A 27,087-nucleotide genomic window follows, 5' to 3' on the forward strand; every position below is an offset into this window, starting at 1 on the left:
CAACCGTGTCCCCTGCAGTATGGGAGAAGATGGAGCTTAGTCAATGGGGAAATATGTTTGAGGAAGGAGAGGCCAAAATACAGACAAGAGTTTGCAGGGAGATTCTTGGCTGCAGCTTTAAATATTTCACCAAAAAGGCAGTTTACAACACTGAGAACTCTCTTATCTGCAAAGGATTTTGCAATTTTAGAGAAACTTGCCCCAAAACTGCTTCCCAAACCAGGGCCCTTTTGGCCAGATGTAGGCTGAAGGTCCAAGCTTTCCCCAAAGCATGGCACTCTCTCATCCCAGGCTAAGCCTGACTCCTTTACTGCCTGGGAGATCCTATGACAGATAAATCCCAGAGCAACCCAGTCTGATCTCTCAGCCGACCCAGCTTTGAGCAAGAGCTTGGACTAGAGACCTCCTGAGGTCTGTTCCAACCTGAATTATTCTGTGATTTTTGTGCCCTGGGAAATCTCAACACTGGGTTTTTTAATTCCAGCTCTTTGTCCTCTTCTTCCCCAAGTCTTAAGCTTTTTGCCCAGCAGATGCTCCAGATCCTGAACAATCCCAAAGTGCTGATACACTCACCATCCGCAGCCACATCCTCCAGTGCCTCCTGGTGATTCTGGTCTGGTAAATGGATTTCCACTGGGGGTAGGTGAGACTTCACCTCTCCAACATTGACCTGCTTCCCTAGAATCAATGAGGAGATGTGTTTCATTTCAGAAAATTTCCTAGAGACCTGAAAAACACAGTTCTAGGTGGTGAATGGGACAGAATGCACCTTAAATCATCTCCTGGCTGCATCAGGAAGCACTTTGCTCGTTCTTGGATTTATTAACCGCCATCAGTTTACAAAAGGAGTTGATGTATTAATGGGCTCCAAGAAGAGGGAGCACTTCAGCGCTTTCAGGAGTAAAAGTAGCATTAAAAAGAACCCCGGCCTGAAGTGTTGCTGCAGGAGCTGTGTCTGTGGGAATGGTTGCAGGGTGTCCCCATTCTCTGGAAACCTCCATGGGGGAAATTTCCCTGAGGATCCCTGTCCACAGTGGGAGATGATCAGAAAGCTGCACAGAAAGGTGGAAAGCGTCTGACCAAGTGCGTACAGACATCACCATCTAGTGGTCCCTGACACCAACAGCCTCAACACAGCCCAAAATTTGCAGGCTCAGCAGGGTTGGAGTTACTACCACTCACAAATGGCTTCTCCCAGGGAGCTGAGAGCAACCACCACCTCCACCACCTGCCCCAGAAGGTACCTCCGGCTGCTCACACTCCTTTACGCTGGCCAGCACAGTGACACAGCCCTGATTTTGGGGGGAAAAAGCCACTACAGGCTCCCAGCAGCTGGTCCTCACGGTCAAGAGCCTGATCCTGTAAGCAGCCATGCCCACTGGCATCAAGGGGCAGTGAACTTAGCTAAACAGGGGTCTTGTCTCATCCCACAGCTCACTGGGAAATGGAGATCTGCCCGAATGGCACACGTGGCATCGCTCTGGTTTCTCCAGTGTGCTGGAGTCACCAAGGCGGGACAGAGGACTGTAGAGGAGCATGATGGAGCAAACACAGTTGAACTGGATGGGGAGGAGCAGGGGTTACCTTCCAGCTCCAGCACAGTCTCCTCCTGCTCTTCCCCCTCCTTGTTGTACAGCTTCATGCACAGGCTGGACATGCTCTTCCTACCAAGGGAGCAGACGGACACATGTGAGACGTCCCTGCCCAGCACCCGTCCCTCTGCCTTGGGGGTGCAGATCACCCTGGGGTGGGACTGGCTCAACCCCGGACAGTCGCCGTGTTACCTGTCCTGGGGTGTGACAGCTGCCTCGGGGGGGCTGGGGGCTCTGTGCTGCAATGCCCGGGGGCAGCTCTCCATGGCACCGCTGGTCCTCGAGGCTTGCCGCTGTGGCCGATCCTGGCCATCGGTCATGTACTTGCTTTTCTTCTTCTTCTTCTTGCCCCGTGGCTGCCTTTCCTTCAGTAGCACCTTGAAGCAAGAGGGGGTCTGGGGCCGGGAGCACCCACACCATCAAACGCTGTCTGAGCCCGGGCTGAGCCCAAGGAAGGGAACGGGAGGGACCTGGCCCTCATCTGGGAGGGTCCAGTCCTCCACCTCTGGAAGGTCCCCCAGCTCCTGCACAGGAGTGTACCCCAGGCTGGGCCACACCAGGGTGCTCAGCAGCAAACAAATAATCCATCTCCAGGCCAAATCCTTGCCTGAGCTTCCCAGGAGAAGATACGGACACGCGGATCCTGCCATCCACCCCCAGCTGCATGCCCGGGGGTTGAGGGTTGTGTGCATGGGTGATGGGCACGTGGTTTTGGGGTGCGGGCACACTTTCAAAAGAACTCATGTGAATGTGTGCAGGGGCCAGTGCTGCCCACCCTCACCTGCGTTGCTTTATCTGCCTTTGGCAAGTCCTTCCTGCACACCGCCTGCCTGGGTGGATACATCTTGGCCATCAGTACCATGCAGCATGGGGAAGCCTCCCTGCAATGTTGGCACCATCCTCCATCACCCTCCCCTTCCCGTCCTGCAGCTTTTCTGCCTTGAGGACAAGTGGGGAACATGAGGACCCCAAAACATGGGCAAATGTGGGCTCCCTCCATCCAAGGAGACAGCCCCTCGCTTACCTGGAGGTCCTGCTGAATGTGGAGGTGCTGCTGTCCGTGGAGGTGCTGCGGGATGAGGACACCCTCCTGCGGGCCAATGGGGCTCGGGAGCAGGCAGATGTGTCCTGACTCTCTGCTGAGCCACATCGTGGTGGCTGCTGCTGAGCCTTGGTGGCCGCAGGACCCGAGGGTTTTGGCAGCTTGCAGGGCTCCATCCCCTCCTTGTCCCGGCCCCGCTGACACCCAGGGGTCTCACACCCGGGGGGCTGTGGCCGAGGGCACGGCTGGGAAGGATGTGACCCAGGGCTCTGTGTCTGTGGCGGGGCAGGAGGTGACTTCAGTGCCAGGGGCTGCCTAGCAAGAGGGTGCTGCAGAGCGGGGCCCCACCACAGCACCCCGCATCCTCCCAGCCCGCTCCAGGGACCCCGCAGCTGATTCACCCTCTGGGCGACTGCCCCGCTGGCCTTGGGTGCACCCGGGCGGTGCACAGCAGTCCCCAAGCTCGCTGCCTGGTGTCACCTCTCTGTCCCTGTTCTGCCTGATGTCACAGAGCGCCTGGTGGCACCGGTGACATTCCTGGGCTCAGCTCCCCGCCGCCAGCAAGCGTGGAGCTGGGACCAGGTCCGACAGGGTCCGATGGGGTCTCCGAGGCACCAGGTGGCACAGGGATGGGGACAACATCCAGGGCCTGAGTACAACTGTGCCTCTGTCCCTCCGGCTGCTGCTTGCTGGGCCCTGCACCATGCCCATAGCCCTGAGCAGGATCAGCCCCTGTGCAGGCTGGATGCGTCCCATGGAAGGACCCTTGCTGGCTCAGGGAGAGCAGGGCAGGTTTCCCGGCTGGATGACCTGGGGGGGGTGGCTGCTGTGAACCCCAGGGTGGCACTGCACCCCTATGGCACCACGAGTGCTGCAGCATCTTCAAGTGGGTGCCCAGCAGCGGGTGCTGCTGCACGGCAAACACAGAGGGCTCAGCCGAAACCCCTGCACCCCAAAATCCCTCCCCAGCCAGTCTGGGGGTCTCATCCTCCTCCTCCTCCATGTGGCAGCCAGGCTCTGCCTTGGCCACCTCTTTGCCTTCCCCTTGGCCAACCCCACAGCTGAAATGCTCCTCCTGGGGCCAAACCCAGCTGAGCCCAACCCTACCCAGCCCCAGGGCCCTCTTGGGTGCTGTTAACACCCACCCTGAGCCCCCACCTGCTGCAGCTGGAGACACTGAGTGCTGCCCCAGGTGCCTGGACCCACTGCATGGGCTGGAGGCACCCCCTGGCCCAGAGGTGTGTGGGGGGTGTCAGAGAGCCAGGCAGTTTTCCCAGCACCTTCTGTGGTCCCAAAATGCTGCTTTGAAGGGTGGCTGCTGGCTGTCCCTGCAGCCCTGTGCAACATGGTGCTGAGTGGGTGCATGGGCTGGGTGCTGGGGGCACAGGCAGGACCCTGCTCCCAGGTTTAGCACCTTCACACCCAGCCCAGGCCCCCGCTGCCCCTGGGATGGTCCTGCAGTGGTCCCAGCCCAGCTCCCCTCCTCCGGGGGCTTCTCCAGCACACAGAAGGGCTCACAGAGACCTGTGGGGCAGGATGGGGGGCTGCTGGTGTTCACCCCACTTGCAATGAAGCAAGGTGGCTGCCAGGAGTACCAGTCTGCAGCAGGCTCTGGCCCGTCCTGTTCCCCCAAATGTGTTACCACCCCCAGGAGGGCACCAGTAACACAGCAGAGACCCCCATGGGGGGCCCACAGCCCTGCTTGCACTGGCTCCCCCAGCCCCAGAAGTCACCCTGGGGTGCCAGGGGCTGCCCACAGGGCGGGAGGCCTGGGCAGAGACCGCTGGTGGGGACACCAACACCATTAGTAGTTTGAGGTTGTTTTATTTATTTTAATTTCTGTGGCGGGAATCGCTGCCGCTCTGGTGCTGCCCATCTGCCCCCGGCTCCAGGGCTCAGCCCCGGCTCCCAGCCCGGCACCAGCGACTGCTGCCTGCAGCCAGCCTGAGCCCCTGGCCCTGCTCCCACGCTGCTGGGGACAGGCCAGCCAGGGAACGGGGAACACAACCACCACCAGCTCAGCCAACACGCTGCCAGGGCCCCAGGGACTACACAGAGCACGAGGTTGCTGTTGCTTTTTGGTGCAATCGAGGGGAACAGAGGCACCAGGCTCTGGCTGATGCAGGCACCGGGCAGCAGCAATGTTACAGCCATACTCTGCTACCAGGACGTTTTTGTTTTCTCACAGGGGACAAACCACAGGTGTTACACCACAGGTGATACACAGCCCCAGGCAGCAGGGACATGGCCTCAACCCTGCCTGCTCTTCTGGAACACTGAGCTACACAGAAAACCAAGCGTGGTGCAGTTACACAGCCCAAAAAGCACAGAAAAGGGAGAGAGGTGGCCAGGCTCAGGGGATAGTGGGCATCACAGCCCTCCCCAGGCTGCTGCCTGCTCATTCATGTGCTTTGGGGCACAGGGACAGTGGAGGGGGACACGGGGAGCTCAGCACCATCCCAGGAGCTGAACCAGGCTGCAGCTAGGACCAGCACAGCTGATGCTACATAGAGTTGGACAGTGGTGCAAGCTGAGTGCACGTGGAGGGAATGAGGAAGGGCACCGTGATGCTGGGGCATTTGCTTTTCACCATCCCAGGCCACAGCAGTGCCAGAAAGACGTGGCTGCAAGAAGCACGGAGCCGCTGGGTTGCTCAAGCGGTGTCCTCAAGCCACAAAGCCACGCGATGGCTCCTGCCCCCAAGGAGGCTGCTCCTGCGCCCAGGAGAGCCGCGTCTGTCCAGTGCACGGGGGGACTCTCCCAGCAGGCAGAGCTTCACCAGCACAGGCCATGGAGGAGAGCACAACTCAGCCTTTAGTTCGAGCAGCCACGCTCCTGAAATCCTCTTGGCCCCATGAGCACCTAACAGTTCACAGACTCTCCAGGCAGAGAAAGTCCCATTTCTCCACATTCAGTGTATGGAGGGGTCACCGGCTCCTGCGACACGACCCACCGAGGTAAGGATGAGAGGTTTGCTGTGGAAAGCACATCCCTGCAGTTACAGTGGGGTGATGGACAACAGAGCCTCAGAGGCAGTTGAGGGATTGTTAAATTACACGCAGACACACACACACAAGTTCTTCTGTAAACCGGACTCCAGAAGATCCCACAGATCCTCGGCTGATCCCATGGCCAGCACTGGATGTGGCATCATTACATGTTCCCGCGGTATGTGATGTTGGTGAAGGTAGACGTAGCCTCTTTGTATAAAGGGTTGCGGCCCTGGAAGAAAAAGAAAGAAAAAGAGCATCATTGCTTTGTGCTTGGCATCAGCATTCACTCTACTTTACAGCTGGGGAAACCAAGACAATTTCAGCATTGAGTGGCGGATCCATGTTGCCGCTTGAGGCTTCAGCTGCGCAGTTTAACGGCTCCCCATGAGGTTTCATGGGGGAGAGCAGGGAAAAGCTGCCATGGAGGAGAGGAAAGGCAGCAGGATCTCAGGAGCAGAGAGGCCTCCTGGAAGAGCCACCCCATCCCACCCCATCCCTTCTCTCTGGGAGGTGGAGGAGAGGTGGGGACAGGCACTGGTGCCGTCCCAGCCCCCTCCCTCATGCTCCAGGTGCCTCAGACCTTCCAGCATCCCGTGGCAGGAGGGACCTTCCACCTTGCTCATGGGATGGAAACTCTGGTGTGAGCAGTGAGTAAGAGGGTCATGCTGGTGACAAGTGCTTGGGATATGCTGGAGGTAGGAAAATCATCTGGGACATCTGCTATCGGCTATGCACAGCCCCTGGGACCGCAGCGAGCTCGGGGAAGGGGAGTCCAGGCTGGCAGTGCCACCCCGAGTCCTGCCTGGGACGCTGTGCCATGCTTCAGAGAGGGATGGGGCAAGCTAATCCCTAAGGACCATGCCCTGGGACCACAGACAGCAGCTGGGCTCTCGTGCTGGGAGCACTAGGATCTAGATCCACTCAACCCCAGGGCTGCGGGATTCAGGGACTGCTGCTCCACACACCCGACCCGCTGGCCCTCACCATGTCCCACTTGGCCCTGGCCTTCTCCTCCTCGAAGCGTGCAAACTCCCGGCGGTCATGGATGGTGATGAGGAGCTTCCAGATGAGCAGGGCGGCGAGGCCGATGAGCAGGATGGCGCCGGTCACCGAAAGCAGCACCACCAGGATGTCTGGCCCCTTCGGGCAGTCTGGAGGAGGGAGGAGGACAGAGCTGGGGGGGAGCTCAGCAGCCCCATGGCAATTAAAAGCAGCTCTGGGGCTGGCTGGCCATGGGTAGCTGGGGCTCCTCTGGTCTGAGGAGGGCTTCATCCTCCCCTGTTAGGGAGCAGGAGCCTCCACCCTTGAGCACAGCAGGCTCTAAAAAGGAGGATCCCATCCATGGGGTGCACATGCCGAGATCCTTGAGCTCCTGTCTGTAGGGCAGGGGTCTGCACCCAAGTCTGGAGCAGGTCAGGGGTGTCACAGGTCCCACCCATGGTGGTGGATGACACTGGAGACCAAGTCCTTGGGCTGGTGGAAGTTCATCCCCAAACCACCACCCTGACTCTCCGGTTGTGCATCAACACCACACTGGCAAACCGGGCCAGCAAGATCCAGTGCGAACCCCAGCAGCCACCCTGCACGTCCTGCACGCTGCCCGGGGCTGTGCAGCCACCCTGGCCCTCGCCTGCCTCTCCCCCCGGGGTGCAGGGGCTGGGGAGGGTGGGCTGCAGCCCTGCCGATGGCAGGCAGCTGTAAGGAGAGCTGGCAGCCACCTTCATGGCCCTGCTTTCAAAGGATCTGCGGCCACGCAGCCCCTGGCTCAGCTGGAAATCAGACCTCAAGGTTGCTGGAGACCCTGGGGCTGCTCCAGGTGACGGGGGGCTGCTGTACCCCAGCCCTGGGGCTCAGCCGCAGCATTGCTCCCGCCTGGCTAACGGGAGCCAGCTCTCATCTACTTCTTGAGAAAAATCACACCCATGGAGTCAGAAACAGGACCAGGGCAGCGGGAAGGTTGAGTCCCGATCCTTGGCCTCCAGAGGGGGTAAAATAACCAAGCAACATGGTGAGGAAATGTGAGACAGAGGCAGGAAATCACAGCCGGGTGGCACGGAGCGGGGAACAAAGCAACTCTTTAAGCCCTCTCAGCCCCCACAACCGAAGAGCCTGGCTGCGGTGGGATACACAGGAGACTCAAAATCCACCCATTTAGCACAGAAATCCAGCACAGCACGCTCCGCACCCCCCGGCCTGACTGCAGCAGCTAGGTCTTACCTGGCTCCTCGATAACGTAGAGGATGGACTTGCCGCTGGAGTCCTCGTAGTACTGGAACCGCACCACGCAGTCGTCCTCGTCCTTGTAGGTGCAGTTCACGGCTTCCTTGCCCCTGTCACCTGCCAGAGAGAGAGGCTCAGAGCCCCCCATGTCGGGGGATGCACACGCAGAGGGAAAGCGGACATTGTACGCGGCCCCCCCATTTCCACGCTTCAGGGCAGCGGTTTGGGTCTCCTCTCTTACCCAGTTCCTGCACCGTCTCGATCTCATCACGGCACATGCGGCTGCAGGACTGCTGCTCCACCAGCACTCCCCGCTCAAACTTCTTGCACTCCACGCACTCCCTGAGGAAGAGGAGGGAGGTACTGTGAGCTCCTCCACGCTCTCCCCAGGGACACCATCGCTTTTCGGTCTCAGGCTGCGGAAATTGCCGCAATCCCAACCCAATGCGGCTGCAGCCAGTGCTCTTGCCCAGCACCACTGCCGGCTCCCAGATGGGGTACAGCCCGTCCCACCTCTCTGCCCTCTCTCACTTTTTGATGGTGCAGGCATCCGGGCACGTGGGACACTTCTCACAGGTGTCGCCGTAGGAGCCGGGCTGGGTGCAGTCACACTTGCCACAGACGCAGGAGCCGTGGCCGCTGCACACCAGCCCATTGCTGGACATGCACGTGTCAGTGCGGGTGGTGCAGTTGCAGTAGTCACCGGTCCAGTCGGAGTCACACAGACAGTCCCCGCAGCTGCACTGCCCGTGGCCTGGGGACAACCCAGAGGGCATCAGGACCCTCAAGTGTCCCCATAGATCTTTTGTTAGCAATCACCCATACGGGATGCCCGTGTCCCCAGAGCGGCAGCTCCTCCTCCCTGGGCACGGCAAAGCAGACCAGCCGCCCAGGACAACCCCTTTCCACCATCCTTGGGGTGGGACACACAGCAGCTCACATCAAACCTCAACCTTCGCCGTGTCCCCAGCACTCCTCTTATTCCACCAAAGAAAACACTGCCAAATTTCAGGCTGAGCTGCCCCAGCTCTGGCAGGTTGGCAGCAGCAGCTGGAGATGCACAGTCAGATCCATCTCTGAGCTAGTCAAGCTTTGGCTTTTGATTTCAGACTGAGTCAGGACATCTGGTCAAACCCCCCAAATCCCACTCGCTTCCCAGCCTCAGACCAGGCAGGGGAAGCCGACTGCTGAGAAAAGCCTGACAAGCTCCAAATGCTAACCAAGATGGGTGTAATCAGACAGACAGACATGCTCAAGTCCTGCCAAAGCCTGGAGCTATTGGGATTGTGGTTTGATTTCAGCTCAAAGACAAGACACGGTGAGCGGTGGAAATGCCACGGAGCCGGCACACGCCAACCCATCCCAAGCCCCAAGTGCACAGGGCACATCAGGAACACTGCTCCCGGTGGGGGTTTGGTCAGGAACTGTCCCCGCCACGGCCTCGGGGGCACCGGCATGAGAAATAAATGTGTAACCCTGTTAATGAGGAACCGGGACTGAGTCACAGAAAAATAGCGCTGCTACGGGTGACAAGGCATGGAAACAGACGGGGAAGCTGGAGAGCAGTGGCTCAACGGGATGGGATCAGTGCCAACAGGGTCAGACAGACTGGGTTAATTAACACCTCGCCCAGACTGGGGGCAATGCTTCATCATCGCCCTTTGCCTGCAGGAACCCGCAGTGTTGCGCAAACAGGCAGTGGGAGCAGGGACGGGCGCCCGGCTCCCCGAGGGCACCAGGGTGGGGGAAAACCCCAGTGTTTCCACCTCTGTTATCAGCAGGCTGTTAAGATAAAGGATCAATCCTAGCAGTACAGAGGCAGCCATGAGCCAGGAAATTGGGCTGGAGGGCAAGCGGGGTCTGAAAAAACTCAATTTGGGGACAGCGGGGAGCAGGAACTGTCATCTGGCCGGCAGGTTTCATCTCACCCAGGCTGGGCTCCGGCAGAGTGGGATCAGCCTTGGCCACCGATGTTTTCCTGGGGATTTTTGAGCTTGCAGCAGGAAAGCGGTGGCTTTTTTGGTGCTGTGTTAGCAGCCACCTCACTTGGGCTCACAGAGGGAGGCTGGGGATGGGAAAAGGGGTGGCTACCCCTCTCATCACTTTGGGGTGCTCTGCTCCTGGAGGCAACATGCCACAGGTTCATGCCCCAGTCTCAGGCACTGTCACCCCTCTCACACCCCCTGAAAAACCAGGAGATGGGGCAGAGTGCTGGGGTTCACTCAGACCCAGACTTCCTGGAGACGTGGGTGGGAGAAACCCTGGATGGGGGGTCCCAATGGGGAAGAGGCCCAGCCCATCAGGAGGTGTGAAACCACTCCTGGGGCTTGGGACAGGTGTTTTGGAAAAAGGGGCTCCTTCCCCGGTCCCCAGTGTGGGAGCAGTACCCCAGGACCCAGCCCTCTCTCCTCAGTGCTGAGAGCAGCAGCAGCGGGGGCTGGAGCGGGCAAGTCTGGGAGCACATGAAAGAGATGAGTATTGAAGAGGGGTGATGCTGTAAGGCCAGCGAGGCAGGAGTTGCTTCCTCAATGCTTTTGCCAAGGGAAGTCTTCAAGAACTGGGTGGAGGATACAAATTGCCTCTCCCCACCCCTCTCCCTCCGCCCTGGAACAATACCTCCTGCAGAACAATACCTCCGATATGTCGGGGGCTGCGATTCAAGCAGGGTCCGGCCGGTCCCTGCCCTGCGCACCCCAGAGCCGCTTCCCTAGGTGCCCACCAGCCACCCCAGTGGGACTCCTGAGTCTAAGCAGGGCTGAGGTCTGTTTGTAACCCTCGGAGCCCATCACCCTGCCATGCCTCTTGGGCACAGGTGATACCAGCTGCCAAAAAGGGAATAATTCCCCCTGCATTGCTTCAGACCCAGGGCTGACCCAGACCCATGGGGAGCCATGGCTGAGCAAGCCAGAGGTTGGGACAATGTGTGGGACAAGCCCCAAAACAGCTGGCATCTCCTTTGTCCGTGAGTTTGGGCAGTATAAATGTGCTGAGCTGCCTCCCCTCCAAGCCCAGCACTCACCCGAGCACATCTGGCCCTTGAAGCGGACGCAGGAGAAGTCGTCGCACTCGCAGTACTTGCCGGTCACCTTCCCGAAGTCGCTGCTGTGGCACACGCACTGCCCGCACGTGCACTCGCCGCGCTGGCTGCAGAGGGGCTGGCCCGGCCGGGGGCTGCAGTTGTCCTGCTGCGAGGGGTTGTACTCCTCCTCCGAGCACTCGCAGTGCGAGCCCAGGCGCCCAGGGTTGCAGCGGCACACGCCGCACTCCAGCGTGCCGTTGCCTTGGCTGCAGGACAAGCTGTTGGCCTCCGCTTGGCTCTCACAGGAGCAGTTGCATTCGAAGTTCACCACCACCGTCAGGCTGTCCTTGAAGCCCACGGGTTTGATGGTGAAGGATTTCTGCTTCTCCCGTGGGCACCCCCGTACCTTGGCCTCGATGCTGAAGCTCACCTGGAGGGCAGAGGGATGCGTCTGGGGGTCAGTACCCCGGCATGGTATTGGGGTACCCACTCCAGGCTGGGCTCAGCTCCTCATCCATGCCCAAGCTTAAGAAGCCAAGAAATGGGACCCCCCAGGTGTCTCTGGGCTTTTCAAAGCTGTCCCAGAACAGTTTGTGTCAGGGCACCTGCCTGCCACGGTAACCAGGCTAAATCAGTCCAAAAGCCCATGCACTATGGCCAGCAGCCCAGGCTGAGCTAGAGGACCACAGAGTCTGCATCCAGCAGACTCAAAAAAGCATTTTCCTCCTTGCACCCACCCAGCTGGACCCCTCTCTCCACTGCAAAGAGCTTACAGTGTGCCCTGCAAGGGTCTATGTCACCCAGGAGGTGGTGGGGTGAGCAGACTGTGCTGGTGGAGAGCATCAGACAAGCTGGCAGCGCTGCTACATAGAGGGGGAGAAAGCCAAGCCCATGAACAGGATCCTCACCGTGTCCCCAATCTTGAGCCCCACGCAAGACTTGAGCCCAGGGATGACCTCGTTGTTGAGGCAGGTGGCATTGAAGGCCAGGGACAGCTCTTCGGGGAGGTCACGCACCTCCAGCTCCACCTTGGAGCGGATTTTCTGGAGGAGGAGAGAGGAGTGATGAAGACAGCACAGGCCGGGCAGGGCTCTGTCCGAGGGAGGGGTCCCCCCGAGCACCGCAGCGATGCTCCCATGCGCATGGGAAAGGAGCCAAACACCCCGAGTCTTTCCCAGGGCTCTGCCACGTTGTTCCCGACAGGGAAATGCCTTCGAGGATGGGAAGGAGCTGGCGGTGAACACAGTGATCTCCCTTCCCCGGGGTCCCCGCATGCGTGAGTGGAGGCAGATGGTCACAGCTGGTCCAGGGAGGATGCTCGGAGCTGGAGGAGCTGCCAAATCTGTGTGGGCTGCTTGCAGTGTGAAACAGTGGCTATTTTGGGAGGGAGAGAGCTGTTGTGCGGCCATCACACTGCACACTCACCCCATAGGCGTCCACTATGAGCTGCAGGACGTTGCTGGAGTCTCTGGACAAGGTGCCCACAGTTGTGCCTGGGATCAGCTCACTGTAGTTCTGGAGAAATATCGTAAACACGGTCGGCTCGCGACAGCTGAACATGCCCCAGCTGGGCCAAACCATGTCTGGGCACATGGGAGCTTCCTGAGGAGCTCTGATAGGACAGGAGGCCACTGGGCTATGGCTGGCCACCCACGGCCAGCTGCGAAGGGTGCTCCTCAGGACCCACCAGCCCCCTGTGAGGGTGGCTTTGCACAGCAGCTGTTACCTGGTAGAGGCCCACGACTGTATCCGTCACAGCAAAGATCAAGTTGATGTTCTTCTGTGAGAGTTTCTCAGTCATCAGGCCCAGAGAGGGATAGTCCTGGAGAAGGGGAGAGGCTATACCCATGGGGAACCATGTACCCCCAACCACCCTGCTCCTCATCATGCTCTCCAACCAGAGCTGGACCACCTTTCCCATCCCATGGGGACCCTCAACAGGAGCTCCAGGCTCCCCAACCCCACGCCTGGGTCAGGGTTTACCAGTGTGGTGGAGGCCGAGTAGAAATTATCCTTGTCAATGTGGCACTGGGCATCGTTGGGCTGCACGATGCCAGCCAGCCTGCCATCCAGCGCAATGTGGGTCTTGGCATCCGTGGTGAAGACAAGCAGGTGGGAAGCATCGTTCCTCCAGCCGATTTTCTCCTGCAGCGAAAGGCAGCTCCCAGTCGTGTGCCAGCACCCCACTGCTGCCTTTGCTGCCACCCCGGGTCATGGCTGGGCTGTAGGGACCAACCTGCCACTGCAGAGGGAATCGAGGGCAATCGCTCTCCCAGGGAAGTGCTGGGCAGGGCGTGTGGGCTGCTTGTATAGGTGAAAGACAGGTTTTAATTTGCCAGAGTGTCAGTCAAGGTGGTTAATGACTGAGGGATGCAACCCCTCCCATCTCCCACAAAATTAAGGTGCAGGCACAGAAGGTGTCCCTGCTGGGCTGGTTACTGCAGGGCTGACATGGGATCATCACCAGTCCCCAAGCACCTGCTCTGCTCCCCTCTCCTCCCAGGACCACACAAGGGTCCTGCTCCTCCCTTGCCTTGGCTCCTGGCCTAGAAATGTCCTTGCTGAACATTCACCCCGTCCAGGTCTCAGCCCCACAGCAGCTCCACAGAGCTTACGACTTTGTCCTGGTGGGGTTGGGTGGTCCCTGGCAACCCACCAGGCCCAGCCTGACGACCCTCTCCTGGCCCCAGCCAGGCCTTCTTGCCCCTTACGTCGCACACGGTGGCCTGGATGATGGCATCGAAGCCCCCCTCAGGTGCATCGCGGTTCCGTGAGACACTCTGCTTCCGCACCTCCTCGTTGAAGCGGGTCACCTCGTCCGTGAGCGACAGGACATGTTTGTAGCCAAACATGGGCAGGCAGATTTCCCCAATCCTGCAGGAGGAGAGTGGTCAGGGCATGAGGCTTGCAGGGCTCTTCCAGCTCCCATCCCACCCTGCAGCCGTCCCACATCCCATGGTCCTGTCCGGGATGTGCTGGAGGGACCCAACCATCCCAGGAGCCCAAGGACACAGCCAGAGGCTGGTGAAGGACCTTGTAAAAATCAATCACATGTTCTAGTGATGCTGAGCTCAAGTCAGCTCCCAGGCTCTGTCCTGCTGGGATTTTTAGGTGTTACTTTCTTTGAGCCTCAACATCTCTCCTGAAAAATGGTGGAACATTGTTTCCTTAAGAACTTTTCAGTGACAGTGATACTTCAAAGTTTAGACCTGCTCCTGCTCCCTGTGCCAGCAGAACATGCAGTGCAGCGAGGTTTAAACCCTGCCCCAAATCAGGCACCCAACTCCCTGCTGAAATCCATTGCTGTGGATTTCCAGCCACATTCCAGTGATGTCCCATTAACTTCTGGCCCTTACAGGACTCCCTCAGCCTAGGACTTACTCATAGCAAGGGTTTGTGATGGCTTGTGGAGGAGAGATATACATGTAGGGGGAAACGGGCTTGTCCACAAAGGCCCCAAAGCCGATGCGTAGGTTGCTGGTGAGCTTGCGCATCTCGCTGGCCAGCTTGGTGCCCAGGTTCTGGATGTTCCTCAGATCATCCTTCATGGAGTTGGACAGGTCCATCAGGTAGTAGATGTCCACGGGGTAGTCTTCCACTTGACGCACTTGGACACGAAAGATCTGGGAGTCATCTGTAACGTGACAGGGCAGTGGAGTGAGATATCCTCTCCTGGGAGGAGCAAAGGGGGCTCATCACAGGACCAGGGAGAAAGTCAATCTACGGGCTCAGCAGGAACCCAAGGAGATGGTTTAAAGCTGCTGGGAGAACATCACAGTTAGACAGACACCAAGGGGCAAAACCCTTAGGGGAGGGTGCTTGCACAGGAGATATGCTGAGCACCCCTTGGAGATTGAAGATGTGACTCATGGCTCCTGTTCTCCAAACCTCTCATTACCAAGACATATGCAGATCCTCTTGCTCAGAGCTGACCCCCCAAGCTGTCCTGCCTGAACGGCGTGACCAACACATGCTGGATGGAGTGAGTGAAACACCCAGCGTGTGGGCAGCAGGTCTTACAGGGGGCTGCATGGCTGCTTTGGACTTCTCCCAAGGACTGGAGCCTCCCCCATCGCTGTTCCTTCCCTCTCCTCTTGGCTCCTCCCAGCTCCTCCTGGGAAATTTTTAGTGAAACATTTTCCATTGAAACAAAAACCTCCTTAGACAGAACCTTCTGGGGAGCAGGCCAGTTTCAATGACTTTTGCACTTTAAAGAAAAAAAAAAATACAGAAAACACTTTGGGTTGACCTTTTCTTTCTGCTTTTTAAAGAGACAAAGGCTCTTTCTGGCTGTTCTTTCAAATGGTTTCTTTGAAATGTAAGCTGGGGCACAGCCGCAGCCTTCTCAGAACACCTCAAATGTTGAGGAAGAAGGCTTTAATTGAGCTTAAATTGTTATTGTTTTCATATTTCCTTCTAAATCTGCACATCACATTCTGACTTTCAGGATGGAGAAAGTTTCAGAATCTACAAGAGCCCAAAGAGCTCCATCCCCCCTCCAATTGCATTGGTGGAGCACCAGAGTCAGGGGTCCCAACTTTGTGCTCAGAGAGCATCTGTTTCTCCTCATTGAGCAAAAACCATGAGGACTCTGAGCCTGTGGGACATGGGCTGTGTGACCTGTCCTACTTATATCCTTCAGCATTTGGTCTTGATTCATGAGTGAAGGCAGATGACTCATGCCAAGCCTTCTTGGTTGGGCAGAGATGGTATTGAGCTTTTTCTTCTACTGCTTCCAAGGAACAGGGACTGATGGCACTGCACACTGCCTCCGTTCCTCTCCAGAGCAGCACACCTACCTGCCTCCTGCCAAATATCTAAATATCTTTAGACCTAAATAGAGCAAGGGCCACTTAGAAGCTACATGTCCCCATTGCATGGGGACACTTCAGACTGCTGTCATTCACATGGGTCAGGACTCCTCTCGGCCAGGCCCAGGGGTGTGCACAGCAGGGATAGCACAGGTGCTATCAGCCACCAGTATCTGGCCTCAGGGCTTTAATGAGCACAGGGAACCAAAATTGTTCCTGCTGAGACTGGAAGAGTCATCCATGAGTGGATGGCCATAAGAGGCCAGCTAGCTCAGTCGGTAGATCATGGGACTCTTAATCCCAGGGTCATGGGTTTGTGCTCCACACTGGGTCCCAAAAAGGACTGTTGTGGTTTAACCCGGCAGGCAGCTGAATACCACGCAGCCATTTGCTCACTCTCCCCCTCCCCAGTGGGATGGGGGAGAGAATCAGAAAAAAGTAAAACTCGTGGGTTGAGATAAAACAGTTTAATAGGACAGAAAAGGAAGGGAAAATAATAATAATAATGATACACAAAGCAAGTGATGCACAATGCAATTGCTCACCACCTGCCAACCGATGCCCAGCCCATCCCCCAGCAGCGATCGCATCCCCCCGGCCAACTCCCCCCAGTTTCTATACTGCCCACGACACTGTATGGTATGGAATGACCCTTTGGCCAGGCTGGGTCAGCTGGCCTGGCTGTGCTCCCTCCTGGCTTCTTGTGCACCCGGCAGAGCATGGGAAGCTGAAGAAGTCCATGACTAGTATAAACACTACTTAGCAACAACTAAAACATCAGTGTGTTATTAGCATTATCTTCCAACTAAACCCAAAACACAGCACTACACCAGCTACTAGGAAGAAAATTAACTCTGTCCCAGCCAAAACCAGGACAGCTGGCAAATGACCATGACAGTTAATTAGCTCCAGCCTGCCTGGCTGAAACAAGCCTGGGAAATTACAGGGACTCAGTGGCAGTCCAACTCTGCCAGCTGCTCTACGGCTCATTAGACACAAGCTGACTTCCACCAAAGCATTCAGCGTGCAGCAGCAGTGGCTGAGGTCTAAATGGCTTTATGAGATAAGCCCGTGCATTGTTGAAGTCACATCCTGTCCTGCCCCTTGGGGCACCATAGGATTGAGCCAAGAGCAGAAATCTGCTTGCAGACAGCTTGGCTACCCATCAGGGATGTTCCCGGAGGGTTCGGTGCAGCCCCCAGCATGGCCTTGCCCCCAAAGGACACGAGACAGCCTTGGCCAGCAAGGCAGAGTGATGGCTCACTCATTGCTTCAGCCCTTTGGGTTATTCCCACTGCATCTCCCCTTCCCGCAGCAGTCGGGGGGGGCTCTTACCTGGCCGCAGGTTCAGCTGTATTTTCTGGGGGCTCATCTGGGTGGTGATGGAGCTCCCCGAGCCCTTGCTGCTGAGGGGTCGGTCCTCCAGGATGGTTACGGAGCTGGTGGGGAACTCGATGTAGTCCTGCCCGCAGCCATTGCGCAGGAGGTTGGCGCGCAGGTCGCAGCGAGGGGATGACTGTGCCAAGACCTGCAGGAGAGGGATGCGGTCAGGAGCCAGCTGCCCTGGGAACCCCTGGGGTTATGCCAGGAGGAAGAGAGAGGGCCCCCTTTTCCCCCGAGAGCCCCTGCTCTATCACACCTAATGCAAGAGCAGGATAAGAGGCTTTTGGGGGCACATGGTCTCTGCTCAATGGAGGTGGCAGACAGAGGGGATCCACGATCAGCAAGTCCCACTGGGGCTCAGAGCAGCTTTGGGTCTGCTGTGCTCTGCAGGGGACCTCAGCAACCCTTGTCAAGGAGCAATGGATAATTTATCCCTCCTTTATCCCCCTCCTGACTCCTAGCAGCTGGAACCTCACGTTTGGTTTGGTTTTTGGCAAAGCTGAAAGGAGAGCCTGTCTACACAGGATGGCTAGAAGAGGGTGAGGTGGGATGTTAACATGGCAGGCTGGAGATGAAGGACAGAGTCTGGGACTTTTTTTATTATTTTCTAAACTTTGGCAAGAGACGAGCCACCTTTTCCCCCCATGTTCTTGACACGTGCCCTTTGAAATCCCACTGCGAGCAAGGAACAGCCCCGCTGTGTGAGCCCATCGCATGAAGTGGCACTCATTCCCATCTGAGAATGGGTCAGGCTTATCTCTAGCTCTCCAGCTTCCTGCTGGATGGATCTGGGCAGGGGAAGGAGAACCAAAACACCAGAGTGAAAGAGCAAAAAGGCAACAGGGCTGCAGGAGAAGCTGTCAAGGGCACATTGAGGGAGGAAGCACAAAGTGTGGAGTCACAGTGGGGCTCCAGACCCGTCCTTCCTTTCCTAGAAAGCTCCCGGCTGCTCGCCCTTATCACAGCACATTCAGAAGGGCTTCTGTTGCTTCGGTTTCTCATGAAGACAAATATGGAAAGAATTTCTTTCCCAGCCCAACACTACCAGGATCTGCTGCTGCGCATTCCTGACCAGGCAGCAGCCACCCTCCCCTCCAAGAGGTTTCTCCATCTCCCTCCTACAGCCCAAACATTCAAAGTCCTGCAGCAGACCGGCACAGCCTTTCCCTGCAGCAAAGGGGGGGGGGGGGGGGGGGGGTGGCACAAGTCCCGGTGTGGCTGATGCAGTTCCCTCCGTGCTCCTGGGAAGCTGGACCCCAACACTGCAGCCTCCCAGCACTGGAGATGTTCCCCATCCAGGATATCAGCTCCCCAAGGTTCAGGCTGGCTGAACCCAGGAATGAATTTGTGTGTTGTAAGCAAACAAGTGGAAAAGCGCAAACACTGCCAGGAGGCCTTAGCTGGCCTGCAGCCCTCTGGAAACAGTGGCCAAGCAATAGCCAGAAAATACATCAGCAGGCGTGTTCCTCCCCCGCGACCTCCTGCTCCCACCCTCACCGCCTGGACAGCACGCTGGCAGTGAAGACAACAAGTCATCCTTCTAAATTAGCTCCCTTGCACCCACCCACCCTGCAGGCTTGTCCCACAGGGCTCCCCGCTGCAGGGCAGAGGTGCCTGGTTTATTCCAGATCCCATCAATCATTACGTACATTCCTGTCCCGGGCAGGGAAATCACTGGAAGGATATGCAGGCGAAAAGCAGGCTGGGCAGGCAGGTTTTTAACTGCAGCACTGGGTGATACCTGGAGATCCAGAGGGACTCCCAGGCCCTCAAAGGCCACTTAGCACCTTACGGGATTAACAGCATCATTCCTACTGCAAGATTTCCATGGAAAAGCTATTTAACCCCAGGGCTGCATCCTTCCTCTTTCCCTGGAGCCCTAAACATCGTGATTGACTCAGGACTCACAAGAGCCTCCCCAGCAACAAAATTACTGCGGAAGGCAAAGGAAAAAGTTAGTGTGCCATCGATGGGGCATTTGGCTATGAGGCCCTCGCAGCCCCCAGCCCCTCGTCTATTTTGCCCCCTTGCAGACTCAGCGACTTGGACATAGCCCTGGGTAGGAGCGACCCGGAGGCAGCCCAGCCTTGCTGGTGACAAACTCTGAGCACAGGGACTTTATCTGCTGGGACAGTCCCTGCAAACCCCACTTTCCCATCAGCACAGTATCGGCTCCCCAACATGGAGTCGCTGCCTGGGTGGGGGGCACGTACACGTTCCCACCTCCTCTACCACAAGCCGTCCCGCAGCCTTTGGTAGAGATGCTCCCCAGCTCCACCTCCCCTTTGACCGTCTCTGTCCCGCTGCAGAGAAGGAAGTTTCAGCTCAGCATCTGCTCAAGCTCCCCCCAGGATGGGAAACCTGGTGATTTTATCCCCCCGATTGCTGCCTCCAAACGCTGTGAGGGCAGGGTCAGGCAGAGCCAGCTCCATCCCCAAGCTCCCGCGCTGCTGGGCAGGGAGGCTGCGGGAGCTCGCACATCCCCAGGGCATCTTTGCTTTCATCTCACAGGCAACCACATGCAGCATCAGCTTCTCTGCAGGAGACCTCCTGGGAGGACCCAAAGCACAGATGAAGCTAAAACTTTCCAGCAGCTTCTCTAAATCAAACCCTGGTCTAGCCTTGTCTCCACCTTTTCTCCAAGGGAACCAGAGTGGGTGAGACCCTGGAGTATCCGCCACAATAATCTCCAAAGTGATTTTAGAGCCACATCTCAGTATTAAGGTGTGGCTGACTTTTTCCAAAAGGAAAAGTGAGTGGATGGGCATGTCTTTGTTGGTAAGAATGGTCAAGGGATCTGAAAAATAAACCTCAATTCTCTTCTGCGTCAGCACTCAGTGGGGTCAGTGATGACAAGAAATGACAATGAAATCCTTCTCCTGTCCAAAGCCAGGATGGAGCCGGAGTAACTGACAACCCTGGCTCCTTGGGAAGGCAGCACGGGTGCAAAAGTGCTGCAGCAGGAGCAGAAGGAGCACAAATAAGGGCACTGTCCCTTTAAAAAAAAAAGGGGGGGGGGGAGCAGTATCAAAGACATCCCCCACTCCAGGGAAATTAAACAAACCCACAGAAAAAACCTCATTTGCTAAATTAAGTCAATGTGGTCCAGATGTTGGAGGCAGAGTTGCTGAGCAGAGTTTGCACAGCCCGGCTCTCCGGGGGCCGGTTGCTGGCAGCGGGGCGGCTCCCTCGCCGCTTGTCACATCTGTCCATGAGCACAGCCCTAGGCAGCACATATTTCCTTTTTTGGAAACCTTTGCTGATGTGGAGGAAAACCATCCCAACCCCATCACGGCCCCCACTGCAGAGTCAAGACACCAGCCCAGCCCAGGAAGGTGACTGGGAAGGAGCGAGCCCATCCCAGCCGGCTGTTCCCTCTCCAGAGAGGGAAGAGGCCCCTTATCACGCTGCAAAGTTCAGCCACTCCTTGGGGGAGATAAGACGGGACACAAGCATCTTTATTCGCACCGCACGCCGAGATCCTGGCAGTATCTGGTGGGCGCAGCAAGCGGGGGCATCCCCTCCAGATACGCACTGACCCCAGAGCGTCGGGCCACGCGGGCACGACCCAACAACATTTTCCAGCTCCAATCACTTTTTCCCCCAGGTCTTTTCCCCCAGTCCCAGTGGGCACCACAGGCACAGCCGCAGCAGAAGCAGCAGGGTTTCGTGGATGCAGAAGCAGAAAGCAAGAAAAGCCTTGCCAGAGGGGGAACTGCTCCTGGCCGCGGAACCCTGCGGGAGCTTTCATCACCTCTCCCCATCCGGGCCTCGCTTCCCCTTGTCTCTGCCCTGGGGCTGCTCTCTTGGGAAACTCCCTCCTCTTCCCCGCTCCACAGACTAACCCCTAGGGCAGCATTTTTGGAGGGGAGCGTGGCAGATCTTCCAGGCTCTCACCCACCCAAACAAGGTGGTTTTAAAGCCACAGCTCAGCTCTCACGTCCTCCTTAGCTTAGTAACCAAAACCAGGCACCTTGTCTTCCTTCCGCCCTCTCTCCAATGAGAAAAAAGCTTTTAAACCCAAACCCTGACTTCTAATCAGTATTTTTGCTACCTCCCACCAGGGCCCCTTCCCACAATTAAACTCCTTTAGCCAGAGCTTTGCAATGGGTTTTCATGAATCAAACCAAAAGGAAACTATGGTTTTCAAGTGTACATTTTTTGAGAGACAAAGTGAATTCCCAGTGGAAACATCAGCATTTCCCTGCCAGCTCGATGTAGCTCTCGCCGACGCACCCAGATAAGGGGCAGATTTTCTGAGCAAGGCGGGAACAGGCAGCCCAAGCCCTGCGATATGCATCTTGAGCTGTGGTCAGAGCCAAGTGCCACTGGGGAATGTGGTTAGGCATGGTGGGAACAGATGGAGACAAAGCTTGTGGCTGCAACACAGAGCCCAGCACCCAGCCCACAGCCCCTGTCCCGCTCAGGGACGTGCTTCAGCCCCACTCAGCCTCCCCCAGCTCTTACCTCCGCAGAGCACCAGGAGCAGAGGGGGCTCACGGCCAGGCACTGCTTGCAGGAGTTCACCCCGCGGGTGGTGCAGATGTTACCCCCTGCAACGGCAGAGAGCAGTTACGGCCCACAGAGCCCCAAACCCACATGTGCGCTGAAGTCTCAGTGCTCAGCTGGCAGCTTCACACACAGATGCAGCCTCCACCCCACCAGAGCTCTGCCCCAACCCCTTCACCACCCCCAAACCCCAGGTGCTTCCTCCTTGCCCCTTTTATAGCCACCTCCCCAGCCCAGCACCACCTGGGCTTCATCCTGCCCAGGACTCAACATCATTTCCCACCTGCCAGCTCCTTAAAGGGCCCCCCCACCCCTGCAACGTCACACACGTGCTGGAGTGAAGCCCCCAGCGCTGGCGGGGGACGAGGCCGTCTCCCCTTGTGCCTCCCTGCAGACATGGAGGGGCAGCAGGGAGGGGGAAGGGGTGAACTCGCAGGGGCGCAGCGTGGTGACCGCAGCCCTGCCAGCAGCCGGAGAACCGCTGCCTCTTCCCACCGCCCCTGACCCAGGGTGGTCAGCGCCTTCTTGTGCGGACGCTAAACTCAGCCGCTGGCCTTAGGTCAGGTTCAAACCCAGGGAAAGGAGGGGAGGGAAAGGGCGTGAGTCCAGAAATGCGCTGGCAGCCGTTCGCACTGATGCCCCGGGCAAAGGTTGGGCTCTGTCGGTGGAAGTGGTGGGGGGACGGGACGGGACGGGACGGACGGGACGGGACGGACGGACTCTGGGAGATGCACGCTGGCACCAGTCATGAAGGTCAGAGGCCAGTGGGTCCGTGTGGGCGATTAAAGGGCCCCAAAAGGCCCGCGGGGGCCCCGGGACAGCGCCAGTGCCCGCCGGGGCAGGGGGAGCTCCTCCGGCAGGGGCAGGACCGTGCGGCTCTGCGGTTTCCGCTGCCAATGGCTGATGTGGCCAGCGGCTGGGGGCACAGCTGCAGTGGCATCACCCTCGGCTCTTCCTCCTGAGGCACAAGCATCTTGGCAGAGTTTTAGGATTACCTAGGCAGAGCAGATTGCAGCCATGCACCTGCTTGGCTGGGGGAACGCTGCAGCCTGGGGGGCCGGGGGGATGCGGGCATGGAGCAGCAGGCGCTGGGGTCTCCACTTTGCCCTGTGTCCCCCCGTCCCTACCCAGGGTTCTCCCTGGCAGCCGAAGGCAGGAAAAGGGGTGTTTTTCGTAGCCGCAGGAAATGCAATGTGAAGCAGAAAAAGGAAATGGTGAAACAATGTCGTCAGGTCTTTGGGCAGAACCACTGTGACAGCACCGTGCGCTCATGTCCGCTGGCGTGCAGTCTGGGACCGTGCGTGTGCGTGCGTGTGTGTGCATGTGTGTGCATGTGTGTGTACACAGTGGCTGCATGTGCAGCGTCGTGGATGTGTGCGTCTGTAGGACGGGGGTGTCGCAGGCTGAGCTAGACGTGCTGTGGCTGTCCCAAAGGCAAGCGGCCGCTCAGGGACGTCCCCCGGGGCACCGGGGCTGCTGTGCCCCATCAGACCTCTGCCACCTGCACCCCCTGCTTGGCCCACACAGGGGGCCTAAACTGAAGGCTAAAACCCAACTGCCTGGCTCAGCACCAGTTTTGGAGTTGCATCTGCTCCCAGAGCTCCCGCCATACACCAAAATACCCAGCTGCAGCATGCGAGGGTGGGAAAGACTTTAAATTTAGCATTGCTCAGAAGAGGACAGGTTGATCTCCGGTGCTTTCTGCACCAAGGCCACTCGGCAATGTGTTAGCAGCAGTGCTGCTGCCTGGGGCGGATGGGTCTGGATAGCTGGGGCTGAGCGGGGAGAAGGCAAAGGGCTCTCAGGAAGCAGCAGCGGCACCAACAGTGCCAGCTCCTGCTTCTCACACCTGCTCCTGCTGTGTCCATGTGAAATCCCTCCTGCCTTGCCAAGCGCCGGCGGCGGCAGCCCAGTGCAGGGCACGTGCCTTGGATTTGCACTGTGCCGTGCAGCTGGGAGCCGGTTCCAGCACGGCTGGCAGCGGCTCAGCCCCCCGGGGACGGCAGGGGAGACATTACCCTGGCAGCCCTCGGGGACGGGGACAGCTTTGGCAGCTCGAGGCGCTCAGGATTACAATCTCAGAGCTGCCAACTCTGGGGCCACGTGCCGGAACACAGGAACAGCTTCCAAAACCACAGGTCCCTGGGGAGCCCTGATGCTTTGATACCCGGACCAGCACCATGGCCCCTTGGTCAGGGACGGGGCAGACATGCCAGGTAGCCGCCTGCCCCATGCCAGGAGTTTCATTGCTTTCTGTTCTCACATCCCTCCCTGTAGCGGCCGTGTCCAGCTGCTGGCTCACGGCTGCGGTGGCTGCAGCCCTGGCTGGGGCAGGGTTATAGCACCCAGTACCACCAGCAACGCTCCTGGTCCAGACTCCTATTTAATGCCAGTGTGGGGTTTGTTCCCTCAGGGGTGGGCTTTAGCTTGCTGTGGGATGTTTTAGTCACCCGGCTCTGCCCCAGCACCCAGCTTGCTGGGGAAGCGCAGAGCTGACAAGGGCCCCTGCCACCCATGGGTGCTCCAGGCACGCTCCCAGCCAGGGGACGGGACCGGCACCTGGGATGTGAGACGCACTGGTCCAGATCCTATCTCAAGCAGGTTTCCCCTGTGGCTTGAGCCAAATCCCTCAGCCGCTCCCTGCCTCAGTTTCCCCTGTGCAGTGTTAAGCCTGGTCTCAGCGAGGCCCACCTGCACTGGAACACGATGTGGAGGATTTCCAAGCTCGTGTCTGCTGGCTGAGCCCCCGGCTGCCTTCGCTTCGCCTCCTCATGCTGCGAAACCTGAGCTCTGGGGCTAATGAGCCCCAGGACTGTCCCTTTGGGCTGGAGAGCTCATCTGCTCCCCAGCATTTGGTACAAATTACCTCCTGCCTGTGTGCAGCCGGGTCCCGGTGGTTTCCTCTCTCCCCTCCCCTCCTGCCACCACCCCACAGCCCAGGGATCCTTGATGTGGTGTCCCCCCTCCATGCGGGAGATGTACACCCAATTTTCTGCCTGATTTTGGAATGGGGGCCACAAGCCGGGCTGTCCTGCCTGGGCAGAGCGGTGACCCCATGGCTGAGGAGCAGCGCTTGGGGTTAGATGGGGCTGCAGCACTGAGGGTGCCTGCAGGAGGGATGCTGCCATGCCCGAGGCTGCCCTGGGGTCTGCCATCCCATCGTGTCACCAATGCCATTGCCCAGGGGGTCCCTGGAGGTCAGTACCTGCCCCCCGCGGGCTGCCCGAAGCCCCAGCCCAGGGGTTTCTGCCCCGGCTCGTGCAGCCCCGTGGTCCCCGTGGTCTCCATCGCTCCATGACCAAGACACGTGCCACGTCATGGAGGACCCTTCCCCAACCTCCAGCACCAAAAGGAGTCATTCTTGGCTGCACTTAACCCAGGGTTGGATGGAGCAGGGCCATCCCTTCCCCCTGGGAAGGGGCCAAAATCCCCCCGGCGCCAGCGGTGATTAACGCAGGGCAGTTATCACCATCCAAACATACATTTGTCCTGCTGCGACCAGGCAGCCTCAGCCCCCTCGCTGCCGGGAAACATCTCGATTCTGACATTTCCAGCACTGCTTGCGTGGCCGGACGCAGGGTGTGGAATCCGGAGGGCTCGGCGGGAGGGAGGTGGGAAGGGGGGACCTTGGGGTGAGGTAGGAAAGGGGAGGATGCTGCAGCTTGAGCCCCCTCAGGCTGTGGCCCTGTGAGTGCCCAGCGCTGCTTCCCAGGCTCAGGACGCTGCCTGGCAATAAGCAGATTAAAAGATCCCAGCACAGCCTAGACTAATAAATTCTGTGGGTTTTAGTGGGGTTTTTGGGGGTTTGGTTTTTTTTTTTTCATTTTTGGGGCTTGTTTTCCCAGCCATAAAAACTAATAAACCCAAGTACAAAAGCTGCTTTTTTTTACTACAAAAGCAGCTGGTTCCATATAACGATCTGATCCTAAAGGTGCAGGCTTTAAAAATAAAGAAATCCTAGCACATGAAATACAGGGGAACGGGAGGGAGCCGGGCAGCATGGGAACCGCGCGCCTGAGGCTGGGCAGTGCTGCGGCCCCCAGTGAGGTAAAACGATGCACTCGAAATACCCCAGCCGTCTGTGGCTGTGCATGACCCTTGCCTGCCTGGAGAAAATTACGCAGTCCCCAGTCTGTATTCCGAGTAACCTCCTTACATACCGCATGAGTCAGCCACATACTTGTTTTTTTTTCCTCTTCTGCCAATTTGAGCAAGAATGTGCACACAGAAAACTTGATAAAGATATTTTAGCAAACTTGGTAAAGACACAACATATATCCTCTCTGGGTTTTCTGCTTGACTCGGCGGTAGTTTGGGGTTTTTCCAGCTGATCTCCTGCCCACGCCATCCTGGGGCTGTGTCTTTTCTCTGAACGTCTCCCTGTCTGCCAGCATTTCCCCAGAGAGGAGATGCCCCAAGCTGAGCTCAGCTGTTTACAGGCACCGATGCACAGGACCAGAGAAATCACCTGCACAGCCCCAAACTGCAGCTCTACGAACTCGAACTCTTCCAGGGGTTATCCTGTGTCCTGTACTGACAACAGCTCGCTCAGGCAGCAGATCGGAGCCTTAGGCTGTGCTTGGGAATTCACCGAAGTCTGGAATTCTTTAGACAGAACAATGTTGCCCCAAACCCTCTTGAGCCTGGCCTCGAAAACAATGGGACTGATTTATAAATCACGAGCTGAAAATACCACACCATTTTGCAATTGCAGGGTTTACTCTGAGCCCTGGAAACACACCTGGGGAAGAGGTAACGCTTTTCTAGGCTGCTTCTCCATGCTTCAGACACTGGAGATGTTTTTAAAATAGAAACTACATTTGTCCTGAAATTACCTGATGCCAGAAATCAAAGTTTTTTAAAGAAAAGCACCAAAACAGCATGAGAAAAAAATAACACAAGACAGCAATGCTGACTTAAATACACTCCATGCCCTTAAAATGTCATGGATACAGTGAGTACCTGCCCTGCAGACTCCCCCAGCGTATTTTCTGTTTATTAAGGATGGAGCCCAAGTCACACCCCAGTCCTTCAATTACAAACCAGTACCCGGAGTCAAACACAGCATAGGTAAAGAATATAAACTTGCTGCACCGAGCGGGAGAATAACACACCAAACGGTGCCTTGACCCTGTAACATCTTCGAGAAACCCTCCTGGCCCTGACCCAGCTGAAGCCCAACCGGCTTGAGCCGTGCTTTGTATTTGGGAACCACGCGGAGGTTTCAGGCTGCCAGTTCCCCCTCCGAGCGATTTTCCTGGGAAATCGCAGACCCTGGGAATGCAGAAAGTCCTGGGATTTCAGGAAATAACAGGCAATATAATCACTAAATGACCTGGCTTTAAGCAAGCGACAGTGCTACAGGCTGTAAACCTACCCCAGCCGCCAGCAGCGCAGAGCACAAGGATCCCGAGAGCCACGTAGAGTTTTCCCATCTCCTCTGAGCCCCGAGTGTGGGGGCCTGCTTGGACCAGCCCCGCCGTGAGTGACGGAGAGCAGCTCTGGGGTGGCCGGAGGT

The 27,087-nt window shown here is 57.7% G+C and overlaps 1 protein-coding gene across 1 annotated transcript; it reads right to left on the reverse strand.

Moving 5' to 3' along the window:
* Nucleotides 1-4,589: 4,589 nt before the first annotated feature.
* Nucleotides 4,590-27,087, reverse strand: ITGB3 (integrin subunit beta 3). Its single transcript, XM_009488025.2, has 15 exons — nucleotides 26,947-27,087; nucleotides 21,528-21,613; nucleotides 17,013-17,205; nucleotides 14,248-14,500; nucleotides 13,578-13,740; nucleotides 12,850-13,011; nucleotides 12,593-12,688; nucleotides 12,292-12,381; nucleotides 11,775-11,909; nucleotides 10,867-11,296; nucleotides 8,379-8,601; nucleotides 8,089-8,189; nucleotides 7,845-7,964; nucleotides 6,612-6,778; nucleotides 4,590-5,856 (listed from the first exon to the last, which is right to left on the reverse strand). The coding sequence occupies exons 1-15, from the start codon at nucleotides 27,002-27,004 to the stop codon at nucleotides 5,788-5,790; spliced, it is 2,346 nt and encodes a 781-aa protein (XP_009486300.1). The 5' UTR covers nucleotides 27,005-27,087; the 3' UTR covers nucleotides 4,590-5,787.

Source organism: Pelecanus crispus, chromosome 18 (assembly GCF_030463565.1).
Source record: "Pelecanus crispus isolate bPelCri1 chromosome 18, bPelCri1.pri, whole genome shotgun sequence".
In the NCBI taxonomy this organism is placed as follows: Eukaryota; Metazoa; Chordata; class Aves; order Pelecaniformes; family Pelecanidae; genus Pelecanus; species Pelecanus crispus.